Below are 13,225 nucleotides of genomic sequence, written 5' to 3' on the forward strand. Positions count from 1 at the left end.
GGGAAGCGGAAGGTGGGGTTGGTCCACTGGAGGAATACCTAAGGTAACAACCTCACCTCCACACCCCCAAGGTACCACTAGTCCTAATTAGCAATTCTGAGCGTATAGTGCCAATGGTAAAAGTCTCATCCATTTCCCAGCCTCGGCACGAGACTGGTGATATGCATAAAATTTGATCTGTGGACAATTGAAATCACTCGGCCTTCCTGGACTGAATACAATGGCCCTGGAAGAAACTGCCCATCCCAAAACAAACGGTATGGATCTGATCGGTTCAAGCTGAGCGGAAAGTGACGCAGGAGTTGTCCGCTCGGCTCCGCCCTACGGTCTATCTTGACCGCCTGGCCGAATCCATCAATGATGAAGCGGACACATGCCTGTACTGGTGCGCTGAACATGACTGGACAAATTTCCATTCTAGTTTGTGATCGGCCAGAATTCAATTTAGTAGTGAAACTGAGAAACCCTGGACCTCCTGATGGGTCATCTGTCGGTGCTTTGCACCATGAGATAATGTAGCATGCGGGATCGTGTCTGGAACTAATCAATCATCGTCAAAAAGCCCGCAGATGAAATGCGTCGGACGTCTTTTCCATGTGCTCATGATTCGTCAAGGAAGCATCTCCTCGAATTTGTGGATGCATGGCTGCCCCCAGCATCGGGCATTCGTTGTGAGGTATGCATATTGATGACGCAGACTCGCAGTGGGACAATATAAGTAGGAGGCGGCTAGTTGGGCAGGGGATAACAAAGATATATACCTACTACTTCAGCTTCCATTCCGAACCTTCCCATCCACATCGCGAGATGGAGATGGGATCATGGTACTGTCCGGGCAGGCTCCTCATACGATATTTTTTTCTTTCTTTTTCTCTTTCAAGCGATGCTGTCCAAGTCTTGTTAACTGAACTGATGGACCTTTCTGTTCCTACGAGGGCGGCTCGCCCAGTCGCCTCTTGAGATGTCTGGAGACTAAAATTTAGCGAATTTCCGGAAGCAGTGGAGAAAGGGCGATACACTCAGCACATCTCGTAGCTGTCAATCAATCACATTCACTCATCAAAGAGGAGAAACCGAGGCAAAAAGGTAGTGGCAGACCGACATCGGCCATGGCTGATGAATCGATCGAGTGCTCAAAGCCAATTGCTGTTCAGCTGACCAAAGGGCCAGTTGAGAGTAGGTGTCACCATGAATATACCTAGAGTGTTGAGGTGGCCGATATCTGCCTACCCTCCCAGTGAAATAGTTATACTCGACGGGGTGCTAGAACTATTGTTTGGCATAGGCGGGTAATATGGAAGAAGCAGTGGTATCGAGTTGATGCGGGTGTGGGCCCGATTGTGACCCCAGGGGTACTCATTTTGACATCATGGATGCCGCCATTAGGAAGGGGTCGGGCCAAGGGAAGAATACTGCAGGGGCCTCAGTATATGAGATGCGTATCCCCCACAAAGGGCGAGAGCTTCTATCCCTGCTCTTCGGAACCTTTGGTCTGGAATTGAACGCCATACTCTACCCAGTCTGATTTATCACGCTGAAATGGGGAGCCCGGAACCTGATATGAACCTCCGTCAGACTGCACAAGACGTCGCAGACGAGCCCTGATCAGCTAAAGGGACATAAATTGAACAGAAAGGATCGTTGCGTGACATTCATTAGATGGCCTGAGAGATGGAAAAGAAGGTGAAAAGGAACCCAAAACTCCACCATCGGTCTAGTTATTTACAGATTGCTCAGCGCTGGATGCACCACTTGACTCAGACTAGTTCTGATTTTCGGCGACGAGAACGCCGCGGTAACGCATCTTGCCTTCCTCCAGGGTCTTCAGGCTATCTCGCACCCCGTCCACAGTCATGGGGAAGGTCATTTTGATAGGTTTGATCTGGTGCGTAGCAGCGAAATCAAGCATATCACGATGCACCTGACGAGCGGAAACAATGCCTCCCTGGACACGGAGACCGTGCAACAGCAGACCCATATAGGGGATCTTCAAGTCACCTTCGTCCACGGAGATGGGAGAAATCACGCCGTTGGGGGCCATCACGTTGATGTACATGTTCCAGTCGGGCTGGGCACTGGTGGTCACAATCAAATTGTCAATGGGTTTCTCCAGCTTCAACTCCTTGACACCCTTGGTGGCATAGAACTCGCGAGCCCCCAGCTTCATGGCCTCCTCCTTCTTACTGTCGGTGCCAGAGAAGACGACCACTTGGCAACCCATCTTGGCGGCAAATTGGATCGCCAAGTGACCAAGTCCGCCGACGCCAACAATACCCACCCGAGCCGTGGACTTGACGCCAGCAACGTGGAGTGCGTTGAACACAGTGGATCCACCGCACATCAGGGGACCAGCGTCCTCATTTGTGACACCCTCGGGGATCTTGAACAAGAAGCTCTCACGCCAGACAGCGTGCGAGGCGAAGGATCCCTGGTCAAGATCTGCCATACCGTACATCTTGCGCTCGGAGCACATGGTCTCCCAGCCAGTCAGGCAGTACTTGCAATGGCCGCAGCAATCGTGCTCATATCCCCAGCCAACACGGTCGCCCACCTTGAGGATGTGGGCATCAGGACCAGTCGCCTCGACAACACCCGTGCCCTCGTGACCGAGAGCCATCTCAGTAGTCCGGTAGTGCAGGTCGGTGCCACAGACACCAGAATGGGTGACGCGCACCAGGACGTCATCGCGAGCGAGGTCGGGTCGTTGAGTCTTCGCCTCAACGATAGTTCCGTCTTTGGAACCCTTGAAAACGGTGAATTGAATGGGCATGGTGGGTAAATCGATGGTGAAAGAGCTGAGAAAGGTCAGAGGAGGTTGTTGGTCAAGAGAGGAGAGGAAATCAGTGGAATTGCACAGTTGCAGGTTGACCCAGGGAACAGCTTCTTCCTTTTATGTCTATTCAGCCAAGTGGGCCTGAAGGGTTAACCCGGTGGGCGACCTTTCGGGTAGTCCAGCTGTTCAATAATGTCGCAACCAAGAACGTCGTTATCTTCATCGAGGGGAACCGGCGCTACACATCCAAGTTGCATCCGATCAGGGCAGATTGATGATGCCATCGGCTTGAACTAATTTCATGGCTCCGGATTCACGGATGTCCCCGGATTGATCTAGGATGAATAATCAGCGTGCGTGCCCACCAGGTCGTGGAGCACATCGACCCACAGCCCTTGAGACGGTGGCTACAACCTTAAACAAAATATGCTCTTGAGCCCATAAACTAGCGATATGGCACATTAGCTGTTCTCTCTGAACACCAGGCACCCGGCCTTGATACATCTCAAGAACTCGATTACAGATGATGAAGGGCATCGCCTTATGCAGAGATTCCACGGATACGACCAAGAATTGCACCTCGTCCGAACAGATGTTCAGTTAATTGCATTGAGTTCTTCTTGAGTGTATCAATCGGAGACTTTCTTGCCAGGTCGGAACAACCCCATCCTCGGAGAAAACTCAAGATAACACCAAAGGGGCATGGCTGGGTGGATCACCGTCATGGTCATAATAAGAATCCTGATTCCCAGAGGCAGCTGAAAATAGTGGACTCTTGTCGGCCAGGATGAGGCCTCCGACTCGGATGACGTTTTGTTGACGAACGGAGCCCTCTACTAAGCTTCTCTCTATTTCTCGCGAGCCACGAGTCAAGCATTCAATCCATCATTGGTTAGCCTCTGAATTCACGTCTCAGTCACTTCAGGCCCTCGAAGCCGAGGGTAGAATGTAAGCAATTCATCTTGAGTGTTCTCTGATGCTTGTGTGTTGCCACGTGAAAGAGTCGGGCTTGCGCCTGAAATATTTTTCTCTGGGAAGCAAGACCACCCAAATCGATGACCTCATAGTTCACTTTTCCGTTCAAACCACGCCGGCAAGAAGCAAGTCACGTGCAACCGACACGATCACATGGGCCTGGAAATCCCATTCACGTCCACCGCCCTTCATAGCGGGGTTCAGGCCGCCCATTCTGCCCACCACGCGTAAAAGCGGTGTATCTTGACTTGCCGGGCTGAATGGATGGCGTGCTATCCAATCGAAAAGAGGCACCTAGTCTTAACGGCTAAAGAAAAGTTTGTTTGCGTGTAAGCGGGTTTGAGAGGAAAAACTCTTCGGTATCCGATTATTTTGTGATTTTGCTTTAATTGCCTATCGCTCTTTGACACGCGCGCAATCTGACCCTCGTCCCGAAAAAGGCCCGATACCAACCTGAGCAGACGGCAAAGTAAGGTTCCCAATCGAATCTGTGGTAGATATACTGTCCCACTGCAGCTGGCCTGTACCAAGTAAGGTCGAGACTATCGGTTGCCCGATCGTTGTCAACTATCACTCGAAATCTCTACAATTCACAGCACCAACGGGATGATACAATTCCCGCACCTGAGCAATGGCGAGAATTCGCAGCATGTTTTTGATAAAGATGCTGCGCGGACGGTGGTCAGCGATGTGGCCCAGGAGATCGATCCGGTCGTTGAGAAACGGGTGGTGAGAAAGATAGACTGGTACTTCATGCCGGCAATGCTGATTGGTAGGTCACAATTTGACATGTCATGGCGATCCAAGTCATCGACGTTCACCTTCTAATCAGTGAAGCTGTTTCCTAGGCTATGGTATGGTGTATTATGATAAGGTGTGTAGGTCTTGTTCGCATAGAAACGAAAGGTCAAGCTGGAAAGTACCAACTGAGTGTGTCCATATAGGCAATTCTGGGGAGCGCTGCATTATTTGGCATGACGACGGACTTGTCCTTGAAGATTGTGGATAAGTCGACCTCCCCGCCAACGGTCGACACCTCGCGTCTGAGCTGGGCTACCTCCATTTTCTATTTTGGGATGCTCGCCGGGCTTTATCCAATGACCTTCATCCTTCAGAGATTCAACATGCGCAGCGTCTTAGGCCCCGTAGTTCTTGTGTGGGCTATTGTATGTGCAGCCACCGCGGGCGTCACCTCTTGGAAGGGCTTGTTCGTTCAGCGATTCTTTCTGGGTGAGTCAACTTCTGCGATAATTTGACGAATGGATTTCATTCTAAGGACTCGGAATAGGTTTTATTGAGAGTGTGATTCCAACAGGGTTTGTGTCCATTGTCAGTGGCTACTACACCCAAGAAGAGCAAGCTCTTCGCCAAGCTTGGTGGTTCTCGGGGACTGGATGGTTCACCATAATCGGTGGCGCTTTGAACTATGCGTTTGGTCAAATAACCTCCGGGTCCTTGGCTAGATGGCAATACATATATATACTAGCCGGTGCTTTGACCTTTCTATTTGGGTTGTGGTGTTGCACGCTGCCCAATTCACCCGTCTCGGCATGGTTCTTGAGCCCAGAAGAGCGCATCGTGGCCGTCGAGCGATTACGAAAAGGTCAAACGGGTGTTCGATGCCAAAAGATCAAGGGTGACCAGATCAAGGAATGCCTGACCGATGTGAAGCTGTACCTGGTGGCTCTTATGATGGCCTCGGCGTAAGTCTCTCCTCGATTATTATCAGTCTCTCCGCCCAGTCTGACAAATTCTTGCGCAATCAGATATACTATCAATGGCGCCATCTCTGGCTTCGGACCCCTGATCGTTTCCACCTTTGGATACAACACACTGGACTCCATCTTGTTCCAGTTCCCCGTGGGCGCAATCTGCGTGATATTTATCCCTCTTTGCGGATTCATCCCCACCGTTGTGCCCAATTCGCGAATTCCCATGCTCATCGCATGCTGCCTCCCCGTCATTGCTGGCTGTGTGATGATCTGGAAGTCCCAGTGGGGCTACCATCCTGTCGTTCCCGTCGTCGGCTATGCGCTGACTGGATTCTTTGGACCTGTCGTGAGTTTAATCATCACTGTGGGGGCCAGTAATGTGGCGGGCGCCACCAAGAAGACCGTTATGGCAGCAACAATCTTCGTGGCATATACTGTGGGAAACATCATCGGACCCCAGCTCGTCAAGAGTGAAACCAAAGATCGTCATTATCCGGAGTTGTGGACGGGGATGGTCATCTGGTAAGACTCTCTTTTCTGCGTTCGAGCTTGAACCACCAGCTCACATTATCCAGCTACTGTATCGTCATCGTGACAGCCGCAGTACTTTACGCCATTCTTCTCCGCGAGAACCGTGCTCGAGAATCCATCGAGCTTGACGAAACCCAGCGCGACAAGCTCGCTTTCGACGACTTGACAGACAAGCAGAACCCGTTCTTCCGATATGTTCTCTGAGGCGGGAGATGCACGAACACTGTATAAGTATGCCACAAAAGCAACATGGGGCAATCAGACTGTTTATGTACAGTTGTGCGCACATCAGTAAATTAGATGCAATCTTGGCTTTTTTCTAAATTTTATCCGGCATGCATCGGTGGAGATATGGCTGGAACCTGCATCCCTGATTCCAAGCACAAGAAGCGGCCAGTCTCCATGTGGTCTACCTTGAGGGATCTCTGCAGAACTTCACCCGACAGCGATCTCATTGCCGCCATTCTAGAAACCCCCCCCCCCCCCCCCCCCCCCAAAAACCAAAAAGACTACGGCCCCGAGTGAGCATATTGAGATAATTTGTATGATTAAAGCTCTATTTACATATGAGAATCTTTCTTGGTACTATGAATGATTGTTTCGTGAACCACCTTGATGCCTCCGCTACTGCTGTTGTGGCTGTGCGCGTCCCAATCGCCGTCTCCGGCGGTGCAAGTGGGCGGTTGCTGACGCGACGTGGGCAACATCATCTGCTCGTCGCTGATGGTGTTCCAATGAGTGTCACCGGGGATGGAAAGGGGATGACGGAACTTTTTTCGCTTGGCATAACTATTTTCTCCGGCCTCCGACAGCTGGTAGGCCGGGTAGCTCTCTGAGCCACCCCCTCTGGAGCTCAGATAGAGACCTGCGCGACGGGCGACGCGGCGGAAGAGGGGATATATCATGGGAACATTGCCGATGACCACAGCGACAAAGGTCTCGCGGCAAGCCCAGCTACCCGCTTGCTGAGCTCCATTGGTGCCGGCCTGTGCAGTGGAAGATTAGCTCGTCTGAACCCTGTGACTGTTTCGCGAGGAGACAATGGTCATCCTTACCGTCAAAATCAACACGCAGCGGAGGATACCCGCCATCATCACAAAGATACCGCCACTGAACAAAATGAGTAACTCGAGCTTTTCGCGCCAGTGAATTCGAGCTTTGAACAACATCTGTACTCATACGGTCAAAATTTGAGTCATGTACCAAGAGCAGGCCCCTCGGGAGTCGAATCTTTCATACCGGAGCGGGGATGCTGATCAAGTAAATATCGGTGGTGACATTGAGCACCACGGTGACATAAATGTCGAGTTTGGAGACGGCAGGCTGACAGAAATCTAAGAGTTGACCCGTCAATGGTCAGTCACTGAGGTCTTCATATCTTCATTTGTATTGCAAAAAGTGGGGTGGGGGCTTCAAAGGAAACCGACGTCCGGGTCTGTGGTGCTAACTTACTTCCAGGGTCCGGGTATATCTGCCAATTCTTGTGCATGGGATGACAGCCAAAGAGAATGGAGCACAGGGTTGCAATATAGGTTGTGCCAATCAATGCGTACGCAATGAGAATGCGGATCCGCATGTTCACCAAGCCCGATCTAAGGTAATTCCATCAGCACCGTTGCCTCTGAGCGCCGCTCCATCAAGACACTACTCATTGACCGGAATGAGTCGACACTTACGTTAAACGAGAGTAGAAAATGGCCATGCATGTTTTCAACAGCCATAGAAGAAGAGTGTATAAGGACCAGCCAGTCACCTGGACCTTCGACCCGCCCACGCGCAGGTGATATTCCTCGGAATCGGGGGAAAGGGTCCGACGTTGTTCATCGGTCATGGCATTGTTGGCGAGACCTTTGAACCATGCCCCCACAGTGTATGCAGCGCCCGTCTCGAGCCCATATACAATCTGCTATTCATCAGCTTGGGTGTTTCAACCTCGTCTCAGAATTGTCGGACAACTCCACGTACACACGCCAGGATCATGAGGTAGTCATCAGCCTGGAAGTTTCTCGGCCCAACCATGATCCATCGAGCTACGGTACGCAGGCCGATAATCACAATCGCCACTGCCAGTAGAGTAAATGCTTCAGTCACAAAGTCACCCATGATGGATCTCTATTGTGTGCGTGCAGTCGCTTGCTCGCTGGAATGCCTCGGGCACTCAAAGAAAGTCAACGACCGTGGAGGTGTTCATTCAAGATAAAAAGAAAGACGACGACAACCCGGAGCATTGAAAGGAGAGGCACACCAGGAGTGTGTCGGAATGATGAATGAAGGACAGGACAGGAACCGAATGTCGGAAAAAAATGATCAACTACCGTGCTGTCGATGTGGCTGTCCCGAGACGTTCTCGACTTGTCATTGGGACCAGGGCGTAACAAAGAAAGGCCCAGCACGCGCAACGGTTGGTTTATAAATGTCAAAGCTTCAATTCCACCGTCGACACAGGAGAATAGGTCAAGGATCTTCAAACGGGACTTTGATCCCCTCTCTCTCCCCCTCCAAAATTACCCAATCTTCAAATCGGAAAAGAAAAAGGAGAAAATGGATGAGTCCAACTTCTCCAACATACTAGTGGCGCGGCCCACGCATGGTCGAACGGCTGGGAACTGATGGATTACGGCAGAGGCAATGGATCCGTATCAAATGAACTTTTGAGCATGTTCTGACGTGATCGTCTTGTTCCTCAAATCTAGTCAGGCTAGACAAGACGAGACTGATTGAGACCCGGCTAGCGGCAACGGTTCTGTTCAGAACTTCATGACATTCGTCCCACCTTCAGGAGGAGGGGATCCATTCTGGCACATGTTGAATGGAGTTCTGACTGTCTCCACCACCCAAAACTGGCCCGATAGCACCAGTTCCCATCATCCCGGGGAAAATCCTTCAGCTCCATTCTACGGTTGAGGCACCTCCACTTTCCGTACGTAAGTCACTGGAGGTCAAGGTGACAGCGCAGACGGGGACAGTCATTGAGATGAAGGACAGACTGGCCGCGACTCCACTGTTCTTCTGTACCTGCGACCGACCGACTTTCCTTTCGCGGAAGAAGCGATCGGCATGGACCAGGAGGAAATCCTAGGCTATTTTTTTTTTCGTTTGTAGAGTACGTGCCTTTGAGCAGAAAAGATGGGGCCTCATGGAGATCTCCAGTATCAGAGCGTCAAATCGGGCACGTTGCACGGTGGACCATCAGGCCGATGGACCGGAAAGGCGAGTCTGACCACTCATACATTACTACCAGTGTTGCTCTTTCTCCCCTTTTCGAGGGAAGAAGGGGAGGGGAGGGACGGACTACGAGTCAGGAAAGCGAGTCTTCTTTGTCCAGAAGGTCTGTTTATCAAATCTGACCAGTCTCTTTGCGCATCCAAGGTCACACTGGTGGGAGAGACTGACAGGGGATCACTTTCCTCGATCGCCGATCCAGCAGGCATGACTCTTTGTTTCGCAGTGCAGTCATGCAACATGGCGTTTGCAATGACGCTGTGCTACAATTTCAGTCCATGCGAGTGCGAGAGATCTGTCAATAATTGATGCGTCTCGAGAAACTTGCCGGGACATCACACTCACTTCTCACTGGTCGGGACCCTTGGATCAAGCCGTGTATCAGTCCACCTTGATCGATTGACCCGGTCCTACATGTGAGTAGCAAAGTACACCACGCGTTTTTCATGCATAGCCCTGGCCGAGTCCCTTTTGAAGATGCATGGGCCGCAGATATTACTACATCGAGCCTGAAGATTTGACCATCCAGAGCAGAAAAGTCAGTCCGGGGGCATGAACAAGGTCTCATCTGCCCAATCCCGTGCACGGCGATGTAATGCGGGTTAGGTGAGCATCTCGCAACGTCGTGCGCCGCTGAGCCTTGCCTTGTTGGCACGTTCTGGAAATCCTAGACGTTCCTTTTCCAGTGACTCTTCATCCTGTTGTCAGGGACCCAAACGGGGGTCCTTCCTCGACAAACGTCGTTCCGAGAGATGGTGCAGATCATGGTGAAAGAAATTCTCCACGTTGGGTGCATGTCAAAATTTACTTCCTTGGACTTGCTGTCGCTCGCTCTGCCTTTCTACTTCCCTCTCTCTCCCTCTCCCTCTCTCCCTCTCTTGGTCTCCCCCTCTCGCTTTGTCTCCCCCTCTGCCCATCTGACTCTTTCTCTCTCCCTCCCTCTCAAACTGAGAATAGCCGATGGGCCGCTCGTCAAGCCTGGGCAGGGCGCCGTTGAGCGCCGAGTGGAGTAGCGAGTGGATCTCGAGGGAACCGACCGTCAAACCCACTCCTCCCGTTCCTCCTAATTAACGAGCGTCGACAGTGCACCAGGATTTCTCGTATCTACTGTAACCGGAAGCATCGTGGCACGTTTTGGCAGTTCCTCCGCCGTCCTTCTGCATCCGAATTTTACCTCTCCCGTGCTTGTACATCCTCTGATCGATCTTCTACCGAAACGATTGTCTGGACGGCTGTTTGTCCGCAATCTGTCTCCCTCCCCGCCTTATGATCGCGCATTAAGTGAGGCCAAGCAGGCGAACCATCGGAAATGGCCCCTTGTTGCCGTCGCGCTCACCTTGGACCCGATGCCAGCGATGCCAGCGATGACCAATCGATAGGTGGGGGAGAAGGGCCCCCGGGAAGTACGAGGCTACCGGAAGAGATTAGGACCCAGATTGACTGAAACATTCTCTGCCTTGTCCGGCGGGACCATCAGTCCGGCACGCTACGAGACAGCAGAACGCTGGACATTGTCAAGTGTAGACACGAGAACGTAGACTGTGGACTGAAGATGTCAGGCGAAGAGAGGTGTCGGATACGTCTTGGTGGAATCGGCGGACTCGGCCATGCAGTAGTGGATGGCTTCCGGGGTCGCCACATCAATCACCGCAGCCAGTCTTGAGCTCAGTTTACTCTCTAGGCTAGACTAGGCCTCCATCTATATAGGTCATCAATCAAAAATGGGAGAGTCCACGGGAGGATGGATGAACCACAGAACGCATACTCCCGTCTGGAAGGGTCTGCCCGACAGACAGTAGTAATACACGAGTGACCTGATGCCTGAGTTGCCTGAGCCGAGAACGATATGTATGACTTATGGGTACAGGATCGTCAGGGCGGACGTCGCGGCATGCGGACAGACCAAGCCGATTGGGATGGCTGCTGGGCCCTTTCGCCAGGGTAGAGTGCGCCTTCATTTGAATCAAACGATCATCCTGGAATCAACCATGACCCGGATCAAGGTTCCGTCACCCAGCTGTCGGACCGACTCACTTGCACCTCGCATCTGGAGGAGGCGGCTTGATCCAACGTGCGACAGGTTTTGTGATGGTCGCGAATGTCCCGTGAAGAATCCGCTCTCAGAACGAAGTACTCTATTCCCGACATCTTTCCTCTTTCCAAGGTCCCCGAGGCAGGGCCGATTTTTCTTTGTGACCTGTCTCCTGGCTGACTTGCATGAGCACGGATCACAAGGTAGTGGGCTGCATGCATGGCCTCGGAAGTGGAAAGTCGAAAGAGGACGAACAAAAGTCCGATCCGCCAACTTTGAACCCGAGATGGCAACGCACCTCCTCCTCCCCGACTCCACCTTCTGAGCTCTGGGCCATACCTTCAGGTCCAAAGTGGAACCGCCCTGCCCACACGTCAAACAACACCGTTGGACCCGTTTGTCTTTTTTGTTTTTGGTCGGAGCATATCGCCATGCCCGTGCCATCGTGCCAGTGGTCAAATGGACTATAGTGGCGGGGGGAGGGGCCACCCGTTGGCCTCCTGATGAATGACGCTACTCGTCCAAACTCGCTCTGCCGTGGACCAGACTGAAGCTCAAGGCGCGAGCATCTACACCCCTTGGGCCTTTCCCTCTTCCCCCCAAATGATGGAATGGGAGTGAATTATCATCGCCTTCCAGGAATTCAAGAAGCTTGAGCAGTGCCGGCGTCGAGGATGTAATTTGTCCCACTGACACATCAAAAATATCACCAGTCTGAAGCGCAATTCCTTTGGGCCTCCCATCCTCCCCCTTGCACCCGGCGAGGATGGGAGGATGGAATCTGTGTGAGAGGAGATGAAGGTCCTTGACACGGCCGCGACCACCAAGAGGACTAGTGGTGATCGTCTCATTTTGAAACCTAGGTGTGGCCAGTTTGTGATCTTAAATTAACTTTTTTTGATTTCCAATTTTTGTTACCGAGAAGTCCCAGGAGCACGGATTTTCTGGAATTTGAGATTCCAGGATTGTCGTACCTTGTCGCGTGCATTTTCATTTTCCTTTGACTTTTGGTGCGGAAATCGATGGAGACGAGAAGGCCTCCCCTCCCCCCCCCCCCCCCCCCCCCCCCCGGTACCGCAGTGAGCTCCCCTGGTTCCGCTACACGTCACGCCCAAGAGGCATCGCAACGTTTCCAGCATCTCAGAGCCAAAAAGGGAAAGAGTGATCGGTCAGTGGCTCTTATTATCCTCAGCTCTCGACCGAGTCAGTGTATCGCCAAATCCAGAAAACCTTGGGCGGGCTTTGCTTTGCCCAATGCGGACGATCAACATCCGCACTTGCCTCCCTTAAGAGCATCGTGTTCCCCCCGCCAGGTGGCGTTCAAAGAAAATTAGGTTTCCCTTTCATGCTTCCTTTCTAATCTTCTACTCTTGCGTGTTTGACCTTCGAAAAGGAACGACCGGCATGCTCTCTACTGGGGTCCCCCCCCTTCCCTGAATCCCTGAAATTTCCTCAAGACCCTGAGAACCAGGCGCCCGTGTCGAGCGAGGTCACTCACGAGGATGCGGAGCCAAATCATGACTCGTCCTCGCGCGGCCTGTGTTCCACCGACGCTTCAAAAGGAGCCCGTCTGGTCCTGAACCGTGACGCCGTGGACCCTCAAACCAGGCTGTCGCGAACTGGCCATCCCGAAAATATCAAGGGATACCTCAAAAAGGCAAAAGTCAAACCGTCGGCGGAGAGCCTGAGAGCCGTGCACACCGTAGAGGACAACCGATGATCCCATCCTTCTCGCAAGACATGCCAGACCCCAATTGCTCGTTGTTGACAGGCCTGGCGGGTCCACTTGGGATTCCTCCACTCGAGAAAAAAAAAAGCCCATTTGCTTTTCTGGCGGGGGCTCGCAACGGAGCACTAGATTGAAATGCTTTCTCCCGGTTGGCGCAATGGTGGAGACGTTGCCGTTTGTTCGCTGTGCATCGCGCCGAGGACAGGCGGGTTTCTAGTGCACACGCGCTCAGCTTTAACGACTAGTCTCCT

At 52.2% G+C, this 13,225-nt stretch overlaps 3 protein-coding genes across 3 annotated transcripts; 1 reads left to right on the plus strand and 2 right to left on the minus strand.

The window, feature by feature from the left end:
* Nucleotides 1-1,762: 1,762 nt before the first annotated feature.
* On the minus strand, nucleotides 1,763-2,770 carry POX_f07457 (uncharacterized protein; the record flags this gene model as incomplete). Its single annotated transcript, XM_050116257.1, has 1 exon — nucleotides 1,763-2,770. One exon carries the CDS (start codon nucleotides 2,768-2,770, stop codon nucleotides 1,763-1,765), a length of 1,008 nt encoding a protein of 335 aa, XP_049966396.1.
* A 1,584-nt stretch (nucleotides 2,771-4,354) lies between these two features.
* On the plus strand, nucleotides 4,355-6,195 carry POX_f07458 (uncharacterized protein; the record flags this gene model as incomplete). The annotated part of the gene is made up of 6 exons (XM_050116258.1): nucleotides 4,355-4,520; nucleotides 4,597-4,622; nucleotides 4,693-4,978; nucleotides 5,037-5,451; nucleotides 5,515-5,982; nucleotides 6,036-6,195. 6 exons carry the CDS (start codon nucleotides 4,355-4,357, stop codon nucleotides 6,193-6,195), a joined length of 1,521 nt encoding a protein of 506 aa, XP_049966397.1.
* Nucleotides 6,196-6,551: 356 nt separating this feature from the next.
* On the minus strand, nucleotides 6,552-8,094 carry POX_f07459 (uncharacterized protein; the record flags this gene model as incomplete). Its single annotated transcript, XM_050116259.1, has 6 exons — nucleotides 6,552-6,977; nucleotides 7,047-7,160; nucleotides 7,231-7,325; nucleotides 7,444-7,583; nucleotides 7,668-7,894; nucleotides 7,957-8,094. 6 exons carry the CDS (start codon nucleotides 8,092-8,094, stop codon nucleotides 6,552-6,554), a joined length of 1,140 nt encoding a protein of 379 aa, XP_049966398.1.
* Between the last annotated feature and the right edge of the window lie 5,131 nt (nucleotides 8,095-13,225).

Source organism: Penicillium oxalicum, chromosome VI (assembly GCF_001723175.1).
Source record: "Penicillium oxalicum strain HP7-1 chromosome VI, whole genome shotgun sequence".
Taxonomy (NCBI): Eukaryota; Fungi; Ascomycota; class Eurotiomycetes; order Eurotiales; family Aspergillaceae; genus Penicillium; species Penicillium oxalicum.